The sequence below is a fragment of the Balaenoptera borealis genome, assembly GCF_965194805.1.
Source record: "Balaenoptera borealis genome assembly, chromosome: 14".
In the NCBI taxonomy this organism is placed as follows: domain Eukaryota; kingdom Metazoa; phylum Chordata; class Mammalia; order Artiodactyla; family Balaenopteridae; genus Balaenoptera; species Balaenoptera borealis.
Window position 1 is genome coordinate 15,962,910 of NC_138875.1, and position 26,529 is coordinate 15,989,438.

The following is a 26,529-nucleotide window of genomic DNA, read 5'->3' on the forward strand; positions in this document are numbered from 1 at the left end:
TAATGAATTATTCTCTTTAAATATTAAATAATTCTTAATTTTAATTTCTAATATGGTAAATATCAGTATATGTTGTATGTATGTAACATATAGAACCCACATTAAAAACTCTCGGGCGGTGGGGGGGGGGGTTCCCTGGTGGTGCAGTGGTTAAGAATCCGCATGCCTATGCTGGGGACACGGGTTCGAGCCCTGGTCCAGGAAGATGCTGCGGAACAACTAAGCCCGTGCGCCACAACTACTGAGCCTGCGCTCTAGAGCCCGTGCGCCACAACTACTGAGCCTGCGCTCTAGAGCCCGTGAGCCACAACTACTGAAGCCCTCATGCCACAACTACTGAAGCCTGCGTGCCTAGAGCCCGTGCTCCACAATGAGAAGCCACTGCAATGAGAAGCCCACGCACCACAACGAAGAGTAGCCCCCGCTCGCCGCAACTTGAGAAAGCCCGTGCACAGCAACGAAGACCCAACACAGCCATAAATAAATAAATAAATAAATAAAAAAAAACCCCAAAACCCTCTGGGGTCCTCAATAATTCTTAAGAGTGTAAAGGAGTCCTGAGAGTCTTAAGCCCAGTTCCAAGCCTGGTAATAGGAAAATGGTTTAAAGTTCATGGTGATTCAGGAAGAAAACCTGGCAAGTCGGTTTGATGGAGGAAGACGGTGAGTTTAGTTTCTTTCTGTCCCACTATCCTTCTCTCTCTACATCTACACTAAAACCTTCATGAATTCCTGCACCTCAAACCCTTCACCTTCATTATCTCTCTACCTGCACGTCCCCTTCCTAACCTCCCTTAAGTCTTCTAGGTCTGTGTATTTTAATCCTTTGGAATTACCGCCCTAACGCAATGGTCTCCAGATAGCTTTCTTTATATTCTCCTTGGTCAACCTCTATTTCTCTCTTTCAGCTAAAGGGGAGGAGGGTAGGAAAAGGGTGTGGACTGCCGGAGTCCAGCCTCGAATCTCTGCACTCCCAGGACTTTCCTGGGTTCAGGTTCTCTGTCTGGAAGGTTACTGAAGTTCTCCCACCTCCTTCCCTCCGCGCTCCTTACCCCAGCGGGCCCTGCACCATCTCAATCGGCCCCGATGTTTTCCAACCTCACCCATCGCCGCGTCCGCCCTCCCTCTCCCGTGCCCACATCACTCTCCCCGCGCGCCCCCCGCCCAAGTTCGCCCCCACGTGACCCCGCCCCGCCCTTACACCCCACCCCACCCCGGGCCCCGGTGCCGCACCTGAGCCGGAGGCGCCCCCGACTCCCCGCCACCTCGGCCAGCCTCCTCCATCCCCGGCCCTCGGGCGCTCGGTCCAAGCTCTGGCTGAGCCTCCGCAACAGCGGCTCCGGAAGGCGGTTGAGGGTCGCGCCGGCTGCTGCGGCGAGCGGCGGCCCCGAGGGCGCGGCCGCCGGCGGCTGCGAGGCCAGGGGCGGCGGGGCCTGCAGCAGCTCCCCGCACAGCGACATGTCCCGCGCCGGTGACCCCGCGACAGCCGCTGCTCCCGCCGGCCGCATCGCGCACTTTCCGCTCGCCCCCTCGCTCGCCGCGGCGCCGCGGAGGCAGGGGCGGAAGGACTACTTGGACGGCGCTGCACCGCGCTCGGAGGAGGAAGCGCCGCTTCCCGCCCCGCAGAGACAGGTTTGCTTGGGTGAGCCGGGCCGGCTGGCCGCGCTAGCGGCTCCGGGGGCGGGGCCTCGGGCGGGGGCGGGGCCGCCCACTGCGCGCGTGCGCGCACCTCCCCCGCCCTCCGCGCCGCCTCTTCTGGGCCGCGGCGAGGCGCGCGCTTCAAACACGGTTGGGAGGTGGAGTCGTTGCTGAGCAGGAAGGGTCGAGTGGTGGCAGCTGGAGGAGGAAGCGGTGGAGGAACTACGCTCGGGTGGCACCACTATGGCGAGGAAGCCTGTGGCGTCGGGGCTTCCCGAGGCTGTAGGAGGAGGATTGCCTCACGCCAAGGAGGGGAGCACGTGGTTTTCCATCGCCGGCGGGTCCGCTCCTCCAGAGGCGCGCTCTACTGACTCTGACTTGCGTGTGCCCGGCGACGCCACCAGCACCCGCGTTGGGCAGCCTCAGCGGAGGATTCCTCGTTTTAGGATTAGATGTGTATGGCATTGCTAAGGGAAGTGGTGCTAGAGATCCAGATACTCAATGGAAATTGCCTGAAATCTGTGCCTAGACTTCAACAACAACAACAAAACTGGGCTGTAGTGTATTTAAACCTAATTAGATCTTGGAAATGATTGTTTTTCGCAGGAATCACCTGGTTTCCTCTGAGTCAGGCTGCCATCCAGAATCTTCATAAATCACAGCAGACAGCTTTATAGAGGATGCCCTTCCCTGGAAGGATGCAGAATAGATGAAATAACAAATGCAGACGCACCTGAGCTCACTCTCCTACTCTGCGATATTCGAGGCCATTGCCCCATTGAAAACTAGAGAGTAGTTTGGGACAAAAGCAAGCAAGTAACTTATAAAGTGTGACTAGCCAGGTAGCCCCCAGACAGAAGGTTTTCTGGTCCAGTTTCTGGTGGCATTAACTTTTTCATCACACGGGACAGCAGGATTTTCTGTAGCAATAATTTAGACACCCAAATTCTCACTACCTTTTTTCAGGGTGGGAGTTCCACACAGCTTCCACCACATTCTAGCACAGTTAGTCACTATCCAGTGATTTCTTTAATCCAGTGTAAGTTCAGAGTTCAGAATGCGGTATAATGGCTAAGTGCACAAACTTTGGATCGGAAGATCTGCTGGGTTCTAGTTTTATGACTTTGAATAAGTTACTTAATTCTCTGCCTCATCTATTAAAATGGGACTGAAAATATAGTGTATATAGAGTTGTTATCAGAATTAAAGGAGTTGACGTATGTAAATCACTTAGCTCTGCTTAGCAAGTAGTAGATAATAAATGCTAACTTATCAGCATTATCCTTAGAAGTGCAAATGCTTGTTTCATACTCGGTTTGACCTCGGTAAACCTTTTCCAATTACTTCTAGTGCCTTCCGCTTTTGTCCTCAGTCAGTGAACAAATATTAGTCTATTACCTCCAGGTACCAAGTATGGAAATCAAGTCTTCTGGTCTTTATTGGTCTGGTCCTCATTAGTCTAGTCTTCTAGTCTTTTAAAATTGAGATTCAAGGGACTTTTTTCTAAGTATACTATATGCAAGTTTTTGCTTGTGCACCTGCTCATTCATTACCCTGTGAGTATCCTTCCCAATTTGACCAGGTGCATCTGATCCAGTACAGCTCAGCTGAGTACTGATGATGTCAGAACCCTCCCACCCCCTCCCCTGCTTCTCCTCTCTGCCTCAAGACAAGTGCCTCCCTCATTTCACTCGAGTCAGGGCCCTGTTTTTCACTTAGCAATTTTATATCCTATGCATTCACCTCACCCGTCACCCTCCAGCCTCTACCTTGGACTAACATTACATTTTATGACTGGTCTTTTTCTCCGCTCAATCAAATGTTAATATTTTCCAATGTAATTTCACTCCTGTGGTTCTCTTATGGGGCCTAATGATACAGTAGAAAGAATGTGACCTTTAGAGTTAGCCCTGAATTTGAATTTTGATGCTGCCAGTCATTAATGGTATGACTTTAGGCAAGTTAACCTCTCACCTTCAATTTCCACATCTGTAAAGAGTAGAAGATGATAGTACCTGTTTCAAATGATTGTTACGAGAATTAAATGAGAGATAATTTCTCTATGTACACATAGAAAGTGTCTGGGAGAAGTAGATGCAGAGTTTATTAGTACTCTCAAAGTTGCCAGGTTAATTTTGGAAAAACACAATAAACAGTAATTCAACTATGCTCCAGTAAAATTAAAATATTAAAAAAATAAATAAACAGTAAGTCAGGTACCTTTTCTATATCAACCATTACATTTCTATAAAGATAGGAGAAAAACAGAGTGGAGCTCTGACTTTTAAATGCCCCTTGAAAGTTCATGCATGTCTACGGATAATATACTTGGGAGTTCTTCCTCCTTAGTTGAAAGTGACATAGGGCTTTGTGAATCCAGACAATTTGCAGGAAGCCTGTGGTTTCATTCTATAGAAATCCATTGATGTCATCTTTAAAACACTCACACATCTGGAAACTGACCCATAGCTTTTTTTCCTTTATGCGTTTTGACTAGAGTTGGTACTCTAACCGAAAATGCCAGAATGCCATTATTTTATATCTGGACAGATTTTCAAAGGCCCAGTGCAGGAGAACACCCAGAGGTCCTGGGATCTGTATACAACAGAGGGAAAGGAAACAGGAGTCTCGTGACTTAAATGACATTCCTTGTCTCCCACCTTATTCCATGCCCAGCACTCTTTGTGACCTCTGACTCAGCCTCTGTGTTGAGTACACGCAAGCAAGCCACTTTCTGACACAAGGTTCTCCACTTCCCTTGCTGCCCCTTCTTGCTACCATCTCCCAAGGGATTGGGGGGATTTTCCCATTTCAATTTCAGCTTTGGAATAGCAGCTAAGCATTGCGTTAATATTCCATACCCTTCCTTCATGATGAATCATCCATGGCAGAGATTACATTTACTTGTCTACATTCACTCATTCATTCACAAATATTAATTGGATTCCTACCTTGTGCCAGGCTCTGTGCCAAATACTGTTAATGGATGATTTTCATTTAGTTTTGTTTTTATTAAGCCTGTATTTTTTTTAGAGTGGTTTTAGGTGCACAGCAAAATTGAGGGGAAGGTACAGAGATATCTCATGTACCCTCTGCTCTCACCTACTTACAGCCTCCCCCATTATCAATATCCGCCACCAGAGTGGTACATTTGTCACAACTGATGAACCTACATGGATACATGATAATCACCTGAAGTCCATAATTTACATTAGGGTTCATCCTGGTGTTGTACATTCTGTGGGTTTAGACAAATGTATAATGATATGTATCCACCATTAAGGTATCATACAGAGTATTTTCACTGTCCTAAAAATCCTCTGTACTCTGCCTATTCATCTCTCCTCCCTCCCAACCCTTTTCAATCACTGGTCTTTTTACCGTCTCCATATTTTGGCCCTTTTCAGAAAGTGATATAGTTGGAATCATACAGCCTTTTCAGATTGGCTTCTTTCACTTAATGATATGCATCTAATATTCCTCCATGTCTTTTCATAGCTTGATAGCTCATTTCTTTTTAGTGCTAAATAATATTCTATTGTCTGGATGTACCACAGTTTGTTTATCCATTCACCTACTGAAGGACATCTTGGTTGTGTCTAAGTTTTGGCAACTGTGAATAAAGCTGCTGTAAAGATCTGTGTGTAGGTTTTGTGTGGACATACGTTTTCAGCTCCTCTGAGTAAATACCAAGGAGGGTGATTGCTAGATCATAGGGTAAGAGTATGTTTAGTTTTGTAAGAACCCCAAACTGTTTCCCACAGTGTCTGTGTCCTTCTGCATTCCCACCAGCAATGAATGAGAGTTCCTGTTGCCCACAGCCTGGCCAACACTTGGTGTTTTTGGTGTTTCAGATTTTGGATAAGTTGGTTTTTCAAAAAGAAAGTTAAAATCATGACTCTCAACGAATGTACAGTGAATACAAGTCAAAGATTTTATTTAACACGTTAGTGAACGAGGGAACCGGAAAGGTGTTGTGACCACTTCAAAGGAGAATCCAAAGGCGAGATAAATATGTAAGCCCAGCAGGGAGCTGAGATGAATTAGCTTAATAGATGCAAACCAACTTCTTCCACAGTGGAGGAGGGAAATCCACTGAACCTCCTCCAACAGAATTTATCTATTTATAATCAAGAATTATTTGCATTACTATCAGTTTCCTACAACTTCTATCTCTCGGAGTTGCAAGATGCCTTAGTCAAAGGCAAAGAAAGGCATAGATAACCCAGATAGATGAGCTAGTTAGGACACCGATTACGTTCCACATCTTTGTTAATTCTTTCTTACAGTGCTTAGAATACAGGGTTGACTAAATCCAATCTCTGCTTGTGGCAAAGAAAGGGAGTGGTGAGTACTCTGTTGGCAGCAAGAAGGAAGGCTGAAAACACGGAGGAGAAAGTACCATGTGGGGCAGCAAGAGAAAAAACAAAAACAAAAAAACTCCTCACATACAAGGGAATTCCCATGAGGCTGTCAGTGGCTAGTTCAGCAGCGCTTTATGAGATGGAAGACATTCCCGTGTACAGCACACTCCTGTATACATTGCCACTTTCTCCTTCCTATTCAAGGAAACGTATCTGAGGAATAATACCAGGTATCATGATAGATACCACATTACGATAGGAAAAGTCTTGAATCAGATCTAATTTACTATCTACAATGCCAATCATTTATTATCTACAAAGCAAATCAGAAACTCTGATACTTAAATGATCAGCACTAGCAAATCACTGGGGACACATTTCAACTGAAGGCAGGAACCGCAGTTGACGTGATATTTCTCGTGGCCGTGAGCCACTTTGTTGGGGTTTTCCAAAGGGTGCTAACTACGTTAATCCACCCAACAGTCTTTTGACTTTGTGACACTAACAACTGCATTGGGCTACGATGCAATTTATGAAGAAATTAATCCAATAATATTTACCAACTACCAATCTGTACTCTCTTAGGATGTAAGAGGGATGCTGGCCTCGCCGGTGTTCCTCATCCTTGGTTGCACGTAAGAATCACATGAGGATAGCCCAGTTCCTCAAAAAGTTAAACATAGAATTATCATATGATCCAGCAATCCCACTTCTGGAATATACCCAAAAGAGTTGCAAGCAGCAACTCAAACAGGTGCCTGTACATCAATATTTGTAGCGGCATTATTCACGGTAACCAAAAGGTGGAAACAGCCCAAATGTCCAGTAACAGATGAATGGAAAGGCAAAATGTGCTACATACATACAATGGAATATCATGCAGCCTTAAAAAGGAAGGAAGTTCTGACGCACGCTACAACCTGGAAAGCATATGCTTAGTGAAATACTCCAGAAACAGAAGGACAAATATTGTATGATTCCGTTTATATAGGGTACCTAGAATGGGCAAATTCATAGAGACAGAAAGTAGAATAGAGTGGGGCTGGGGGACTGGGGGAAATAAGGAGTTATTGTTTAATGGATACAAAGTTTCTGTTCGGGATGATGAAAAAGTTCTGGAAATGGCTAGTGGTGATGGTTGCACAACATTGTGAATGTATTTATGCCACTGAATTATATACTTAAAAATGGTTAAAACGGTAAACTTTATGTTGTATATGGTTTACCACATACACACAAAGGAACCTTAAAACCCGAGAAACCTTAAAAACATACTGATACCTGGCTTAGAATCCCCAGAGATCTGATCTTAATCGGTCTGGGGTGTCTTTAGTTTTTCTTTTTTCTTTTTTTTTTTTAATAGTCGTTTTAAAAGTCCCTGAAGTGATTCTAACGTACAGCCAGGTTTCAGAAGGGACGCTTAATCTCCAGGGTGGTGGTGCTCAGCCTTGACTATATATTAGACTCATTTGGGGAGTTTTAAAATACATTGGTGTCTGAGTCTCACACCCAAGATTCTTATTTAATTGGCTTGGGGATGCTGCCTGGTTACTGAGAATTTTTTCTTAGTTTCCCATCTGATTCTAATACGTAAGCAAGGTGAGAACCACTGATCCAGGGAGAGCCCAGGATCTCTGCCTTTCACTCCACCTTTGGAGAGCAAGCACTTCCGTGTCTGTCAAGGATGAAACCAAGGGCATAGTGGGAAAGGAACTTCTGATGAGAGTCAGAGGCTCAGCTTCTCCAAGGCCACTTGATTCTTTCTCTTTCCCTTCACAGTCAGAATGTTAAAAGTGGGAGAAGCAAAGCAGACCAGTAGAGGGTCCAGGAGAAAGGAGTGAAGATCTACCTATTAGGCTCATTCCTAAGGGAGAAAGGCTCTTTATTCTTCTGGCATCCAGCTCCTCCCAGCTTCTAACATGGGCACTGCTCCCTCACCATCCCTAGTCCCCACTTATTCCTTTCCTTCCCCAAGAGGGGCTCAGAGCTGACCTGTCCAGCCAGGATTCCAAAGAGCCAGGGCTGTTAAGAGTATCTCGATCAAGGGACCATAGCTCTGGGACTTCCCTGGCGGTCCAGTGGTTAAGACTCTGTGCTTCCAACGCAAGGGACGCGGGTTCGATCCCTGGTTGGGGGAACTAAGATCCCACATGTTGCATGATGCAGCCAAAAAAAAAGGTGGGTGGGGGGAACCATAGCGCTGGTGCATGAAAAATTAGCTAGTTTACCTTTAAAGGGTCATCTAGATGGTGGACATACATCATGCCTTGATTGATCCTGACTTACCTTCAGCCAATCTTTCGTCGCTTTTATCTTCCTTGGTATTTGTATTTCTGTTCTTCTGTATAAATACTGGCTCAGTCTGCTTATTAGGTCCTGTTGCATCCTGCCATCTTGTTTGTGATCGCCCTGCTCCAGCTCTCAGTCCTTGGAAGCAAGGCCAACTGGACCGGGTGGGGTGGATTTAGACACGCAGCTGAAAAGCAACGTGAGATCAGGGTGGCCCCTGGAAGACAGCATGCAGAGAACACATGAGGCCAGCTCTACTCTAAGCCTTGAGGTAAAGTAGTGGTTCCCCATTAGTCTGTGCCATTCCATCAGGGTGGAGTCCCACCATAAGGGTTTTGGCTGATGACTTACCCAATTATAATGAGGACACATTGCAGGCAATGCCCCCTGTATAACACGTCCTTCTTCCATATATATGTCCCTTGGGAAATGAGCAGACATTGGCAAGGAGACTTGGGGTTCCAGATCCTGGCTGTCCGTTCAGACATAGCAGACAAGGGACACAAAATATAAAATAGAACCCATGTTTTCTAGAAGCCTATGATCTAGCTGAGGAGAGAAATTTTATAAACATGAAAAAGTGGCAAAGCAAGATTTTGGACCTTAGGATTTCTATACTGGTGTATGCAGTTTAGAAGTTTTCCAGAGACTTTTATCAAAAGCCCTAGAGGTGGGCCAGGAACGAAGAGAAGTAAACTAGGATTAAGGATGGTAGACTCAGAGAGTGAAAGGAGTCTGACCAGTGAAGGCATGATTATTTCCTGGATAATACTGATATAATTTTACTTTTTAAAAAATGTGACACCTATGACTATTCCCAGTTGAATGACAATATTAGCCTTTGTAGGTGAGCACATTCAGGTGGAAAGGTGAAAATACACTAGTGCTGGCTCTGCTCCGTGCTTCCAAGGGTGACGTGTTCTCAGTTTCTTGGGGGTCACTGATGGAGGGATCTGACTGTGAACATGGTGTTATGTGCCAAGAATTGATTCAAAACTCCTGACAGCTCGGGCTCTCCATCAGAGCCTGGGACTTCCTAGGTGTGGTACCCTGAGGACATATTTGGTGGCTCCGATTGAGGGTATGGACTAGATGCTTTTTAAGCCCCCTTCAACATTAAGGTTCTGAGTGGAAGGGCATGAGGTCTCAGAGGAGAGCATGTGATCAAAGACTAGCCCTGGGGCTTCCCTGGTGGCGCAGTGGTTGAGAATCTGCCTGCTGATGCAGGGGACACGGGTTCGAGCCCTGGTCTGGGAAGATCCCACATGCCGCGGAGCAACTGGGCCCGTGAGCCACAACTACTGAGCCTGCGCGTCTGGAGCCTGTGCTCCGCAACAAGAGAGGCTGCGATAGTGAGAGGCCCGCGCACTGCGATGAAGAGTGGCCCCCACTTGCCGCAACTAGAGAAAGCCCTCGCACAGAAACGAAGACCCAACACAGCCAAAAATAAATATTAAAAAAAAAATTTAATTAATTTTTTTAAAAAAAGAAAGAAACTATAAGACTAACTGGACATGTTTTTTTTTTTTTTTAATTAATAGCTACTCTATTTATTTATTTATTTATTTATTTTAGCTGTGTTGGGTCTTCATTTCGTGCGAGGGCTTCCTCTAGTTGCGGCAAGCGGGGGCCACTCTTCATCACGGTGTGCGGGCCTCTCACTATCGCGGCCTCTCTTGTTGCGGAGCACAGGCTCCAGACGCGCAGGCTCAGCAGTTGTGGCTCACGGGCCCAGTTGCTCCGCGGCATGTGGGATCCTCCCAGACCAGGGCTCGAACCCGTGTCCCCTGCATTGGCAGGCAGATTCTCAACCACTGCGCCACCAGGGAAGCCCCTGGACATGTTTTTAAAAAAAAACAAAAGACTAGCCCTGGATGGTGATCACAGCTCTCCCAGTATCGTGGACTACTTCCAGTTAAGCAAATTAACATATAAATAAGATTATTTGTGGGGGGCAGAGGGGAAATATTTAAATGACTGAAGGTTTAAATTGTAACATATTAGTTATATGCTCAAATTAGATATCGAGAACAAACAATGCTGTTTCAGGAGAATGGACACCGTATTAAATTAAAATGCAAATAATATTTATTGGTTGAGGGAAAGGGGAGAAGAAGGTGCATGTTTAGTCAACCAACAGTTTAAATCATACTTAAGGCCTTTAAGCATTAGTTATTTGCTAATCCTTACATGCTAATCATTCATTTGTTCTGTAAAGCTACGTCAATGAAAACTTTTCTTTGAAGCATTTTTTGTAGGAGGCTAGTTGAAATTATGAGTAAAAGGCATTTATTTAAAATATTCTCTAATTTAAGCTTTTCAGTGAGTGACTCTAATGAATTTAATTTACTGAGGTTTTGCTGTACATAGATCACAGCACTGAAGCTACTGGAAATTTTTGTGGTATCATAATAAAGATAATCAATAATAATTTCATGATAATGAGAATAGCTTGAACAAGTATGTATGTGGTCACCTGTTTAACACGATATTCATGGAAAGTCAGCCCTAAAGAGCACCTCAGTTGACTTAGGCCAACACCTTCAATTTCAGATGAGAGCTCCGTGGCGTAGAGAGGTTTTCTGTCTCTTCTTAAGCCTCTACCATAGTAGTTCTCAAAGTGAGGGCCCTGGCCCAACTGCATCAGCTTTTCGGAAATGCAGATTCTCAGGCCCCCCACCAAACCTACTGAAAAAAACTCGGGGCGTGAGCCCAAGAAGATGTGGCTGAACCAGCCCTCGAGGTGATTACGATCCACAGCAGTTTGAGAACTGCTCCCCCCAACTCTAGCTTTAAAATATCTTGAGACAATAACTTCTCCAGCGACACAGAGAATTACTTCCTGTTTTATGTCTAAATTTATCTCCCTAAAGCTTTGCAGGGCGTGGCACACAGTCTGTACAAGTGCAGAGACACCTTGACGGGTAACAGCGCAGAGTGGGGCTCAGCAGAAGGGGGAGATGAAGACAGGGCTGGCGGTGGGCAGGGGCTGGGGAAACAAGGGCTGGTCTTTGCCCCTTCCTATTACCATTGATCGATAATTTCCTAATCTGAGATCCATTCCAAAGAGGGGCACGGCACAGTTTCATTTGGGGTCTGGGTTTTTAAGACAAACAACACGGAGCCGAGGGAGTGCAGAGTTGGGGTAAAACTTAGGAGCGATGTGGTAGAGACATGGGTGTCTCTGACGCTGGCCAACATTGTTCCACAAGTTGTCTGAATAAAGCAACGTAGAATGGAGAAGGGTCTAGCCCTCTGGGAGCTGAGCACAGACAAGCTAAGAAAGGCTCCAGATGACTGGCTGGGATCCAGGGCAGGATTCTGCTCCTCGCCACCCACTCCTGCCAAGCCAGTGTTAGGGGAGAAATCCAGGGATTCAGGGTACCCAAGAGATGGGGGTTCAGGATGCCGAGGGAGCCGTGTAGGTGGCCTGACTGTGTTTCTGAGGTCTTCACGATGCTGTTTGGAAGGACTGTTCTGTCTGCCTAGAGTGGCACTCTTTTCTCAGAAATATTGCTTTTCAATGCGTGGTTCATTGGGAGCCCCCAGTTTCTTACCAGTCTGCTTCCTCAACCCAGTGATTGGCTGGAGGTAGGCGCGTTGCCCAAGCTTGGCCAGTCCTGGGGATTTCTGACCTTCATCTTGATGAAGAGGGTCTCAGGCTATCTCAGGGGGCAAACCTGTGAGGTATGAGCCTGAGCTGGCTGGTGGTCATGTCCCCACCGGCTGTGTGGACTTTTCCCATAGGGGGAGAAAGTGACCGGTACCCTGAGAGAAGCAGAAATGAGAGGTGGAGAAAGTAGTGTTCCGTCCCTGGCTGTGGTTGCCCCCGAGGCCCAGCTCACTTTTCACCTTTCCTTCACTGCAGTTGGCTGAGCCAACAAATTTGCTTTTTTGCTGTAGGGGAGGGGAAAAAAAACCTTTTCCTCTACCCTCTTATGTTCAGTACCTGGGTCCTGCGAATTACACTGGTAAGCAACAGATGAGCCGGAGAAAATGTTTATTTCATTTGCACACGGGAACCATCAAAGGAAGTAGATGCCTCCTTAACTGGTTGGCGTTAAAGAATTATATACCTAATTTAGTAGAAGAGGGGGAGGGGAGAGAAAAGGCTTCTTATGGGAAGAACAAATAGGTTTCTTTAAGAAAGGCAAATGGGTTTTAGGAAAATACATGGGAGAGGAGAAAGTTCGTGATAACGTTTGTCTATACAGGTATGGGTAGTCTTTCCATCTTCTTCAGGGTCATAACAATCCCCTGGAGAAGGGAATTGGGTTAGGTTTTATTTGTGTTCTTTCTTCTGGGGGTAGATCCACCCTGCAGAGGAATTTATGGCAGCCTTATTTCCCAGAAGTTACTGCTTTTAGTCAAATAAGGGAAGCTCCCAGAGGGCTTTGTGTGTGTGTGTGTGTGTGTGTGTGTGTGTGTGTGTGTGTGTGTTTATCTGTTGAATCTCAAATGTCTTCAGCCTAAAATGATCACTATACCAAATATTTTGGTATATCTTGGAGAGGTATATTCTGAACCCCTTCATTGCCTAAGCCAATTTTGTACCCTTTAGGTACTGTGCCTAGCTTCACGACATCTTTCTGTAGATGCTTTAACTAGCAAGACACCCAGTAAGTTTTTTTAAAAAAATATTTTATTTTCTAAGTGGATAAGCAATCAATTCATACTAATTATTTTAGACTTAATTTTTTTTTTTACAGTAGTGTTAGGTTTACAACAAAATTGAGAGGAAGATACATAGATTTCTCATATACCCCTGGTACCCACACATATATAGCCTTTCCCGTTATCAACATCACTCACCAAAATGATACATTTCTTACAATTGACAAACCTACACTGTCACATCATAATTACCCAAAAGTCCACAGTTTACCTTAAAATTCACTCTTGGTGTTACACATTCATTCTATGGATTTAGACAAATGTACAATGACATATAGCCATCATTATAATACACAGTATTTTCACTGCCCTAAAAAATCTTCTGTGCTCCCCCTATTAACACCCTCCACCCTCATCCCTGAAAACCACTGATATTTTTACTGTGTTCATAGTTTTTTCTTTTCCAGAATGTCATATAGTTGGAATCATACAGCCTTTCCAGACTGGCTTCTTTCACTTAGTAGTCTGCATTTAAGGTTCTTCCACATCTTTTCATGGCTTGCTGGCTTATTTCTTTTTAGTGCTAAATAGTATTCCATTGTCTGGATGTACCAGTTTATTTACCCATTCACTTACTGAAGGACATCTGGGTTGCTTCCAAGTTTTGACAATTGTGAATAAAGCTGCTATAAACATCCGTGTGCAGATTTTTGTGTGGACATAAGTTTTCAACTCCTTTGTGTAAATACCAAGGAGTGTGATTGCTGGATTGTATAGTACGTTTTGTTTTGTAAGAACCCCAAACTGTTTCCCACAGTGTCTGTGTCCTTCTGCATTCCCACCAGCAACGAATGAGAGCTCCTGTTGCCCACAGCCTGGCCAACACTCGGTGTTGTCGAAGTTCCAAATTTTGGTCCTTCTAATCTGTGTGTAGTGGTTATTTTTAAAATTATGCCATCTGCTTTATAAGTCCTGCATTGAGTATTCTTGTACCTCTTTAGAATGTGGTGTCTATTTCAGGGGCCTCAGCTGAAAATTTCATTTTACCATCCTGTTACACTTATCTTCCTTAACTTGGTATCTTCCCAAGCTCACTGATATCCATAAACTTGTAGATTTCAAAGTTCACATATCTTCATGATACATAGCAACGACTTGAAAGGGCTATTACCTTCCTCCCTTGAGAAGCATTTCCCTTTATTCCTACCCTTCATTTACTGTCATTGAGCCAACACTTGAACCTTTGCGCACTCTTTAATATCGTAATGACCATGTGGTTAGAAAAATTTGCTTGTGTAGAATTTTGCCAAAGAATTTTATCACTATAAATAATTTACATCCACTTATTTGTACAATTTTAATCAATTATCCTTTCTTTTTTCTGGAAAACATGTTACTATTCACTCAGTGGATTGATCATTCTTGCATTTAGATGCTCCTACATTTTATGATAGATTCCTCTTAGGGTGTCCTCTGGAACAAATATATTTTTTTTTGCATGGAAGTAGCATTGGCAGCTTGATAGTCTCTAGCTCAGCGGTTATTTGTAACATCAGTTTTATCAACAGTAACACAGTTTCATCCATAGCTGTCTTCAGAGCTCTTCAAAGGATACTGCCTAATTCTGTTAACTTAATATTCAGGTGATTTGCCAAGTGAGTTTTAAATAGCTTCTGTTTAATCGAATGCCTTAGACCTATTTGCTTCAAAAGACATTTGGGAACAAGATTATCCCTAAATGATGGCATAAAGAAAAGACCAAGGCAGAGAAAGCTTCACTGCTGCAATCGTGTCATTCCCGAGTGCACGTTTGCACTGCATTGGTCTAGTACACAACGAAATAACATGGACTCTAAGTTTTGACTGTAAACTTTTGGTTTCACCTTGTTATGTTTCCTCCCTTTGTGGTTAGCCACTTGGGAGGGGATTTCCGGAGATGCAGGCTATATAGTTTGTTTCCCAAAATATTTTGTATTGTTTTGGGTAAGAGAGTATGTTGCCTACTCTGCAAAACCTAGGTCTCAGAGAGCTAATACGACTTATAGCTGTAATAACATGATCATAATTTGTCTCGGTGGTGAGGGGAGGTGCCTCTATTATGACACATTCTTTCGTAAGAAAAGAAAACTTTAAAAAATATATTCTTTTTTTAATTTGGTAAAATACACATAACATAAAATTTACCATTGTTTCTTCCAGTTTATATAATTGACCTACGGCACTGTATGAGTTTCAGGTGTACAGCATAATTATTTGACTTATATACACCACGAAATGATGATCGCAATAAGTTAAGTGAACATCTGTCATATCATAGAGATGCGAAATTAAAGAAATAGAAAAAAATTGTTTTCCTTGCGATGAGAACTCTTAGGATTTCCTCTCCTAACAACTTTCATATAAAACACGCAGCAGTGCTCATTATATTTACCATGTTGTACATTACATCCCTAGTACTTCTTTGTCTTATAACTGGAAGTTCGTGCCTTTTGACTGCTTTCCTCCAATTCCCCCTCCCCCTATTCCCCATCTCTGGCATCCACAAATCTGAGGTCTTTTTCTATGAGTTTGTTTGTTTTCGAAGTATAACTGACCTGTAATAATATGTTAATTTCTGTTAGACAACATAGTGATTTTTTTCTATACATTCCAAATTTGGTAAAATACACATAAAATTTACCCTTTTAACCAATTTTATTTATTTATTTATTTGTTTTTTAATTTTTGGCTGTGTTGGGTCTTCGTTGCTGCGCGCAGGCTTTCTCTAGTTGCGGCGAGCGGGGGCTACTCTTCGTTGTGGTGCGTGGGCTTCTCATTGCGGTGGCTTCTCTTGTTGTGGAGCACGGGCTCTAGGCACACGGGGTTCAGTAGTTGTGGCATGCAGGCTCAGTAGTTGTGGCTCGCGGGCTCCAGAGCGCAGGTTCAGTAGTTGTGGCACACGGGCTCAGTAGTTGTGACACATGGGCTTAGTTGTTCTGCAGCATGTGGGATCTTCCTGGACCAGGGCTCGAACCTGTGTCCCCTGCATTGGCAGGCAGATTCTTAACCACTGCGCCACCAGGGAAGCCCTAACCAATTTTAATTGTACAATTAAGTGGCATTAAGTTCTCAACGTTGTGCAACCATCACCACCACATATTCCCAGAACCTTTTCATCATCCCAAACAGACGCTATTTAACAATAACTTCCCATTTCCCCCTTCCTCCAGTCCCTGGTAACCTCTATTCTACTTTCTGTTTCTATGAATTTGCCTTTTCTAGGTACCTTAACATAAATGGAATCATACAATATTTGTCCTTTTGTTTCTGGCTTATTTCACCATAATGCTTTCTAGGTCCCTCCATGTTGTAGCATGTGTCAGAATTTCCTTCCTTTAGAAGGCTGCATCCATTGTATGGCTATAGAACATTTTGTTTATCTGCTCATCTGATGATGGACATTTGGGCTGTTTCCACCTTTTGGCTATCGTGAATAATGCTGCTATGAACATTGGTATATAAGGATCTCTTTGTGTTCCCATTTGTAATTCTTTTGGGTGTAATCTACCTAGGAGTGGAATCTTATGGTAATTTCACTTTCTGAGGAACTGAAGAAAGGAAAACTTCTGAAGTATTGTACTTTTTCTTCACTAACCACAAGTTGGCTCTGCAGTCCGCAAATATGATGTAACAGAATGTCTCAGAATACACTGTTGCCATTTAGAGCCATGAGGTTTGAGGTCATGGGTACACTCCCACAGCCTGTGAAATGCTCTAGAAACTGGTTTGGTATTCCTGATAACTGATACGGGTTGGGGGAAGCAATTCACTTTGGGGTATCTTGTCTGAACCAATGATATCTCTTTACAGAAGAGCTCCAGGTCTTTTTCCAAGAGCACCCTGCTTTTCAGGGCAACTCCCAAACTAACAGTGCATCCTTGGATTGATCCAGATTGGGGTCTTTATAGAACTGGACTAAATCCCAGGGTTGCTCCGGGCAAGACTTGAAAACCACCTACCTCTTCCTAAACTGCCAAATCACACTCATCACCAAGTCCTGCCAGTTTTAATTTTTCCGTATCACTTGATCCTATTTTCTCTCCATCTCTACTGTCACCCTCCTAGTCCAGGTTACCCTCACGTCTCTTGTGAACTCGTGCGATAGCATCTCTCACTGGTCTTTCCTCATGTACCCTTGTTCTCCACACTGTAGCCAGAATGATTTTTGAAATTCAGATCTGATAATGTCAGCAACAGGAGTTTGGTGGAGGGAGACCAGACAAGAGGATTATTAAGTTCATATGGAAAAATAAACAGGTGATAACCAGGAAGTTTTTGAAAAACAAGAATAATGATAAAAAGACCAGCTCTAGGGCTTCCCTGGTGGCGCAGTGGTTGAGAATCTGCCTGCCAATGCAGGGGACGCGGGTTCGAGCCCTGGTCTGGGAAGATCCCACATGCCGCGGAGCAACTGGGCCCGTGAGCCACAATTACTGAGCCTGCGCGTCTGGAGCCTGTGCTCCGCAACAAGAGAGGCCGCGACAGTGAGAGGCCCGCGCACTGCGATGAAGAGTGGCCCCCGCTTGCCACAACTAGAGAAAGCTCTCGCACAGAAACGAAGACCCAACACAGCCATACATACATACATAAATAAAAAGAATGTAAGCAGACAAGAATAGCATTAAAAAAATAAAAAATAAAAATTAAAAAAAAAAAAAAAAAGACCAGCTCTAGCAAATATCAAAATAGATTTAAAAAGCCATAAGTACTAAAATGGTTTTACATCATTGCATGGCTAGACAGATCAGTTGAACAGAATGTAGAACCATAAAAAGAGACCCCAAATAGATGAGAACTTAAATTATAATGAAGATGGCATTTCCAATCACTGGGGAGATTTGATTTTGAATAATTGGGTGTTGAGACAAATGGTAAAATTGTTTTCTTAATTCATGTATCACACCAAAACAAGTTCCAACTGTATCAGAGATTTAGATAATATTTTTAAAAATTGAAACCACAAACATGGTACAATAAGAGAATTCAGGAGAATATCTTCCCGCCCAGTATTCACTGAAAAACTCCCACCATCCCCACGAATTTTAAGAATTCGGGGAATTCACAGTGTCAAAACAAATGAATGACATACCCGAGTTCAGAGGAGGGAGGTTGAGGAAGGCTGGGATGGGAGCTGCCGGGAGGAGGTGGAAGGACAGATGTCAGCAAAGCTACATGGGAGAGATGATAATAGAGTGTGTTTGAGGAAAAGTGAAGAGATGGGCCAATAGGGGAGGAGCAGAGTTCAGGGAAGCATTTCTACCTATGGGTCAAGATATTCTGGTCCTGGGAAGGAGCTCTCAGATGGTCCAGGTTCACACCAGTATAAAATATATTCTCCTTGAGAAGTCTCTAAAGTGCTGATGGCATGTGCCACCGACAGTCTGTGTCATTGATTAAGCTCTGATCCACACGTGTTACCAGTCGACGGAGATGAAGGTACGGCTGAAACTGACAAGAAAGTTGAGGAGCCTGGGCAGGACGAGTGTTTGAAGACAAGGCTGGCACGCTCCCTACACAAGAGCAGGAATAATTCGGAAACAAGACCTACATTTCCCTCAGAATTTGCTTCTGGGTCGGCTTTCATCACAGGACAAGAGAGGACTCAGGAACGTCAGGCTGAGAGGTTTTCGCTTTATTCTGTTAATGATGGGGAATCATAGGAGATTTGTAAGCAAGGGAGACATCTGGAAAACACCAGTGTTTCTAGAAGAGTGGTCTAGTGGCTCTCTGCTGGCAGGCTCAGGTGGCGCTGTGGTGCTGGGAAGTGGTGGTGATGGTGGTCAACCGGGTAAGGGGTGGTGAGTAGGCAGTTGCTGTGGTCCCATCGCTAGGGGGTGTGGGGAGCTGGGGAGAAACGAATGGACTCCAGTGAACACTCATAAAGTAAATGCACGTGGGGAAGTGCTTGTGTAACACACGCAGATGCTAACTGGTTGTTCTACTGTCACTATCACGTGCAGCCACATCTGCAGGTTGGGATGATATTTTCCTCCCTGGAATAAGGTTCTCTCTTTGTCCTCAGGAAGACAGGTTTGGACAACTTATGAGAAAGAGGACTGTGAAATGAATGTAAAGAGAAAGAAGGGCCATGTTCTCAAGGGTGTAGTCACAAGCCCTCTCATGGGGGCAGCGAAGACGGGAGTTTGCTGGGCTGGCAAAACTGAGCCCAGAACTCAGCCACGGGAATCTTTTACACCAAGAGAGGGATCTAACTGCATGAAGCTTGGACACGACTCTGAAGTTCAAGAAAGGGAGAAAGGCAACTGGGGGTCAGCTGTGCTTCAGAAAGCTGTGAGTTGGGGGGAACCTCCTTTGTGAAGTTTTGCTCCAGGTAAGGAACGTACACTTTTCCTGCTGATTTATCTGTTAAGTAGAATTAACTGGTCTCTTAATTGACCGTGTAAATGTAAAAGTAAATGGTAGGAACAGGAAACAATATTTTGCCCAAAACCCTGATGTAAGATCAGCTTTACTATGCTTTAAAAATGCATGTTATTAATGCAGAATTTTGGGCATCAATGTCTGCAAGGCTACCTGACCAGTGGGTAACACATGGTACAAGAGTTCAGGAACTCTGTCCCCGACTTTTACAGAGCTCCTTAGGGCACACACGGTTTACATTTGCCTTCCACCTTTACATGTGCTGGAGGACAGGCTCTTGGGCTGTTTTGTTGCGTAAGAGAGCAGCATAATGACACTGTCAAATGAGCAAGTATCACACGAGGTGGCTGGTGATAATTCTTGTCTTAGACTTCTGGCTCTCTGGATATCTGTCACGAGGAATATCATGTTCAGGAGCTTTTACCTACTGGGTATCTGCTTCTTGGGCTCATGGGAATTGAAATCCAAAGTAATCATTCAAAGTCACAGGTTTACCAAATAGGTCCTATGGTTTTTGATGTCACTATGAAGGTCAGCTAAAAGGCATCCAAATTGGAAAGGAGAATATAAAATTATCTCTGTCTGCAGATGACGTGATGTAGGAAACCCTAAAGACTCCACAAAACAACTGGTAGAATAAATGAATTCAGTGAAGTTGCAGCATACAAAATCAACATACAAAGATCAGTTGAGTTTCTATACACCAAACAATGAACTATCTGAAAAGGAAATTAAGAAACAATCCCATTTACAATAGCACCAAAGAGAATTAAATACTTAGGAATAAATTTAACCAAGGGGATGAAAGATTTGTACTATGAGAACTATAAAACACTGATGAAAGAAATTAAAGGAGGCACAAATAAATGGAAAGATATCCTGTATTCATGGATTAGAAGAATTAATATTGTTGAGATACCCATACTTAACCTAAAGCAATCTACAATTTCAATGCAATCTCTATAAAAATCCCAAAGACTTCTTTACATAAACAGAAAAATATAATCCTAAAATTCATATGGAACCACAGAAGACCTGAATGGCCACAGTGATCTTGAGAAAGAACCAAAAAGCTGGAGGCATTATACTTCCTGATTTCAAACTATATTATAAAGCAATAGTAACCAAAATGGTATCATACTGGCATAAAAAGAGACCAATGGAACAGAATAGAGAGCCCAGAAATAAACCCATGCATATAGTGTCAACTAATTTTTGACAAGTAGGTGCCAAGAACACACAATGAGGAAAGGATATTCTTTTCAATAAATAGTGTCTGGAAACTGGATAACCACATGCAAAAGAATGAAACTGGACACTTATCTTTCACCATACACAAAAAGTAACTCAAAATGGACTAAAGATTTGAATGTAACATCTAAAACCATAAAACTCCTAGAAGAAAACATGGGGGAAAAACTTCTTGACATTGATCTTGACGATGATTTCTTGAATATGACACCAAAATCACAGGTAACAAAAGCAAAAATACACAAGTGAGACTATGTCAAACTAAAAAGCTTTTGCATAGCAAAGGAAACAATCAACAGGGTGAAAAGGCAACCTGCAGGATGGGAGAAAATATTTGCAAACCATATGCACATTATACCTCAAAAAACCTGGGAAGAACATAAAGTACAAATTTAAAAAATTTTAAAGGATAGGCGAGGGATCCGTTAACTGTTTTTATTATACATTTTAAAAAGCCTTACTGAAATATAATTTACATAAAATAAAATGCTCCAAATGTTAGTGTATGATTCAACAATGTTGAATATATTTATAGTTGTGCAACCATTACCACAATCCAGTTTTAGAGCATTTCATCATCCCCAGAAGTTCCATCATGTCTGTTTGCAGCTAATTCTCCCTCCCACCCCCAGCCTTAGGTAACACTGGTATCTTTTCTGTCTCTATAAATTTGCCTCTTTTGGACATTTCATATAAATGGCACAATGAAATATGTAGTCTTTTGCATCTAGTTCTTTTACTTAGCATAATGTTTTTGAGTTTCTTCCAAGTTGTAGCATGTATCCATGTCCTTTCTTTTTTATAGTTGAATAGTATTTGATTGTATGGACGGATGTAGCATAATTGGTTTTATCCATTCACTGGTTGATGGCCACTTGGATTGTTTCCAGTTTTGGGCATACAGGTTTTTGTTTACACATGTGTTTTCATTTCTTATGGTAGATTCCTAGGGGTGGAATTGCTGGGTCATATGGTAGGATATGTTACATGTTTTAAGAAATTGCCAAACTGTTTTCCAAAGTGGCTGGGCCATTTCATATTCCCGCCAGCAATGTATGAGGGTTCCAGTTTCTTCACATCCTCATGGACATTTGGTATTGTCTGCCTTTTTTATTGTAGCCATCCTACTGGGTATGTAATGGTATCTCATTGTGGTCTTAATTTGTATTTCCTTAACGACTAATGATGTTGAGCATCCTTTCCTGTGCTTATTAGCCATTTGTATATTTTCTTTTTTTGTTTTAATTTTACTTATTTATTATTTTTGACTGCGTTGGGTCTTCGTTGCTGCATGTGGGCTTTCTCTAGTTGCGGTGAGCGGGGGCTACTCTTTATTTATTTGGCTGCGCTGGGTCTTAGTTGCGGCATGCAGAATCTTTGTTGTGGCATGCGGGATCTTTTAGTTGCAGCATGTGGGATCTAGTTCCCTGACCAGGGAGCAAACCCACGCCCCCTGCGTTGGGAGTGCAGAGTCTTAGCCACTGGACCACCAGGGAAGTCCTTGGGGGCTACTCTTCGTTGAAGTGCGCAGGCTTCTCATTGCAATGGCTTCTCTTGTTGTGGAGCACGGGTTCTAGGCGCGCGGGCTTCAGTAGTTGTGGCTTGCAGGCTCTAGAGCTCAGGCTCAGTAGTTGTGGTGCGTGGGCTTAGTTGCTCTGCGGCATGTGGGATCTTCCAGGACCAGGGCTCGAACCTGTGTTCCCTGCATTGGCAGGCGGATTCTTTTTTTTTTTTTAAACGTTGGCTTTTTAAATTAATTAATTAATTAATTAATTTTTTGGCTGTGTTGGGTCTTCGTTTCTGTGCGAGGGCTTTCTCTAGTTGCGGCAGGTGGGGGCCACTCCTCATCGCAGTGCGCAGGCCTCTCACTATCGCGGCCTCTCTTGTTGCGGAGCACAGGCTCCAGACGCGCAGGCTCAGTAGTTGTGGCTCACGGGCCCAGTTGCTCCGCGGCATGTGGGATCCTCCCAGACCAGGGCTCGAACCCGTGTCCCCTGCATCAGCAGGCAGATTCTCAACCACTGCGCCACCAGGGAAGCCCCAGCAGGTGGACTCTTATCCACTGCGCCACCAGGGAAGTCCCTGTATATTTTCTTTAGTTCAATGTCTATTCAAGTCTTTTGTCCATTTTTTAGTTGGGTTGTCTTTCTATTGTTGAGTTTTGAGAGATTTTAAGAATATATATGTATACTGATTTATTACAAGAATATATATGAAAAATGATTTGCAAGTATTTTCTCCCAGTCTGTGGTGTGTAATGATGTCTTTTGATGAAAAAGAATTTTTAATTTTGATAAAACTCTATTTCCTAATTTTTATTTTTATGGATCATGATTTTGGTGTCATATAGAAGAACTCTTTGCATAACTCAAAGTCACAATTTTCTCCTATGTGTTTCTCTAGAAGTTTATCATTGTAGCACTTACATTTAGTTCTATGATCCATTTTGAGTTAATTTTTGTGTATGGTATAAGGTAAGTTTCAAAGTTCGGATTTTTTGCATATGGATATCCAATTGTCCCAGCATCATTTATTGAAAAGACAATCCTGGACTTCCCTGGTGGCTCAGTGGTTAAGAATCTGCCGGCCAATGCAGGAGACATGGGTTCTATCCCTGGCCGGGGAAGATCCTACATGCCGCGGAGCAACTAAGCCCACGTGCCACGACTACTGAGACTGTGCTCTAGAGCCCGAGAGCCACAACTACTGAGCCCGTGCACCTAGAGCCAGGGCTCTGCAACAAGAGAAGCGACAACAATGAGAAGCCAGTGCAACGCAATGAAGAATATCTCCCGCTCGCCACAACTAGAGAAAGCCCGCGCACAGCAACAAAGACCCAATGCGGCCAAAAATAAAAATAAGTAAATAAATAATTAATAATAATAAAAAAAGACAATCCTTTCTTTTGTTGAATTACCTTGGTACCTTTGTCAAAAATCAGTTGACATAAATGTGATTTTTATTATTTCTGGGCTTATTTCTGGACTCTCGATTCTGATACATCTATAGCGACTGTCCATCTATATAATAGTGTGTCACTATTGCACTGTCTTGATTACGGTGGCTTTTTAACACGTTTTACAATCAGGTAGTATAAGTCCTCCAACTTCGCTGTTCTTTTTCAAAGCTGTTTTAGCTATTCTAATTCCATTGCTTTTCCATATAAATTTTAGGATGAGCTTATCAATTTCTACAAAAGTACCACTGGAATTTTTATAGGCATTGTGTTGAATACATAGATCAATTTGGGGAGAATTGCAATCTTGACAATACTGAGTCTTCCATTCCATAAATATAGAATGTCTATTTATTTAATCTTCTTTAATTTCTCTTTTCAATGTTTTATAATTTTCATTATATGCCTTTTAAGTTTATTTCTAAGTATTTTATTCTTATTGACACTATTGTGAATATAATTATTAATTCCATTTTTGAACTGTGTCATTTGGGTTTTTCTGTACTATCTTACTGAAAAACTCAAACCAACTTTTTGGCCAACCCAATATATTGCGGTAGCTCTGAGTTCCGGTTATCTCCCCCGATCCCCAAGGTTGTTGTTGTTATTGCTGTTTGGTTTATTTTTTAGTTTAGAAACTTACCTGAGATAAAACTGTGAAATCTGTCACACCCAAAGTATGTGGGCACAGATATTTCTGCTCAGTTTTCTTAAAAAATTTTTTTTAAAGCTTTGTTTCCTGGGAGTCACTCCTGTGTTTGCATGGCCTAGTGGGCAGCCAGTGAATGACTGGACAGAGGTTGTGTTTCAAATACCTTGAGCCAGTAAAACTTCCATCCTCTGCCGGTGTATCTGTGGGTAGGGGAATGCATTCAAGTTTCAGCCATGTTTGAGTCTGCCCTAATGTTGAGTTTCTGCTGGACCCTTTCATGTCTCCTCTGTGCATGCTGGGAATGTGTGGATGGAGAGCTGGGTCCCTCCTGGTCTCCACTGCACATGAACGCGGCCCCAGCCAGACAGATGCCTACCCCAACCTCAACCCCATCCTCATGCTGCTAGAGCTGTTGGCCTCCTCCACTCATCTGCTGCCAAGAGTTACTTCCATTGATAACACTGCTGGGCACAGGTGTTGTCCACTGCGCCAGATACAGTGAGCCCCCTTCAACTGTGGCAATAAACATGGCAGTGCTCACAGCCTGCCCTGGCAGGACCTCTGTGACACTGGAGCTGGGTGGGGGAGTGAGAGCAGCTCTAGCCAAGAATGTCATAGAGACCCACTGTTAGTATCCAAGGTTGAGCTGTTTCTCAACCATAAACGCTTCTCACATTGTTGTATGCCTTTGGTTGATTTCCAGAGCATTAAAATGGCTGTCTATATTGTCTATCTTTTTTTTTTTTTTTTTTTAATTTATTATTTTTGGCTGTGTTGGGTCTTCGTTGCTGCACGCAGGCTTTCTCTAGTTGCGGCAAGCGGGGGCTACTCTTTGTTGTGGTGCGCGGGCTTCTCTTGCTGCGGAGCACAGGCTTTAGAGCACTTGGGCTTCAGTAGATGTGGCGCGTGGGCTCAGTAGTTGTGGCTCGTGGGCTCTAGAGCGCAGGCTCAGTAGTTGTGGTGCATGGGCTTAGTTGCTCTGCGGCATGTGGGATCTTCCCTGAGCAGGGCTGGAACCCGTGTTCCCTGCATTGGCAGGCAGATTCTTAACCACTGCGCCACCAGGGAAGCCCTATATTGTCTATCTTTATATTTGCTTTTTGGGGAGAAGATTTTCTAGCCTCTTCATTCAGTCATGGCTGAAAGTCCTAACTCCCATTTCATTCTATTTTTAATGGGGGGGAAAAAAATCTAGTTTTCAAACCAAAATCCTAACTATTATACCTATACGTATATCACTCTCTTAGTTGTAAAGGGTGGAAGCCCCTAAAGCAGCAAGGAAATGGAGAATCCTAGATGTCTGGGAATCTAAGGGAAAAGGCACAAATTGATCCGGTACATTAGCACAGACCAAATAACATGACACAGAGGGAGAAGGGCTCGATTTGAACTCTAATCTCTACTCTGCCTTGGGGCAGTATGGGATAGTGGATAAGTACATGTAGGGATGGGGCTTAATAAGCAAAGGAAGAAACCACAAGAAAGAGAGAGCTTTTTAAAATTTGTGGTCAAAAAAACCCCATAAAATTTGTCATGTTCATCATTTTTAAGTGTTCAATGTAGTAATGGTAAGTGTATTCACACTGTTGTCAAACAGATCTCCAGAATGTTTTCATCTTGCAAAACTGAAACTCTGTACCCTTTAAAAAACAAATCTTTTCCTTCTTCCTGTATAGTTTTTATTAAATAAAAATTCATAGCTTCTATATATCAAAACTTCACAAATTCATAACTTCTATGTATCAAAACCACAAATTAGAAGGTAGAGCCTATCTGCAGCAAATTATATATGGAGGGCTTTTATATGTGCAAAAGGAAAACACTCAAATAGCAAAGCTGACCCCCGAAATTGAAAAGACAATTCATGAAAGAAGGTCCAAAGAACTTATAAAACACTATTTAACTTCATTAGCAGTCAAAGAAATTGTGCTTCTAAGACGGCAAAAACATTGTCAGTGATAGTGTTCAGTGCCAAGAGTAATTACTCTCTCAGTAAGATGGGCGGCCTTACACCTGCTGGCGGAAACATAGCACAATACAACTGATAGCGTTTTGTTTGGCAGTATATTTTAAAACCTTAAAATGTTTGTAACTTTTGACTCACCAATACCACTTTTAACATCCTACCCTTAGACAAGAGTGATGTGCCCAAAGATTTATTTACAAGAATGTGTATCACATCATTGTTTATAAAAGCAAAAATATATAAGCAATCTAAATACCTAGCAGTGGAACATTGGCTACATAAAGTATAATACATTCATCTAACAGATTAGTATGTAGGCTTTCCCAAAGAATTCTTAATGAGAGGCCCATGTTAAGTAAAAAACAAACAGACAAACAAAC

General features: G+C 43.1%; 1 protein-coding gene and 2 long non-coding RNA genes across 6 annotated transcripts in view; 1 reads left to right on the top strand and 2 right to left on the bottom strand.

Moving 5' to 3' along the window:
* Positions 1 to 1,682, bottom strand: part of MALT1 (MALT1 paracaspase) — a 60,529-nt gene extending 58,847 nt beyond the window's left edge. For all 4 annotated transcript variants that reach the window (XM_082354989.1, XM_082354988.1, XM_082354987.1 and 1 more), the window contains exon 1: positions 1,233 to 1,682. In XM_082354989.1, coding sequence (XP_082211115.1) covers positions 1,233 to 1,507 — 275 coding nt within the window. In that variant the 5' untranslated portion in view covers positions 1,508 to 1,682. The remainder of the gene's footprint in view (positions 1 to 1,232) is intronic.
* LOC309611091 overlaps positions 1,518 to 26,529 on the top strand; it is a 61,387-nt gene continuing 36,375 nt past the window's right edge. The window contains exon 1 of the long non-coding RNA XR_014234322.1: positions 1,518 to 1,631. This is a non-coding gene — a long non-coding RNA (uncharacterized lncRNA). The remainder of the gene's footprint in view (positions 1,632 to 26,529) is intronic.
* LOC309611093 overlaps positions 3,278 to 26,529 on the bottom strand; it is a 38,329-nt gene continuing 15,077 nt past the window's right edge. Inside the window, exon 3 of the long non-coding RNA XR_014234328.1 lies at positions 3,278 to 18,787. This is a non-coding gene — a long non-coding RNA (uncharacterized lncRNA). The remainder of the gene's footprint in view (positions 18,788 to 26,529) is intronic.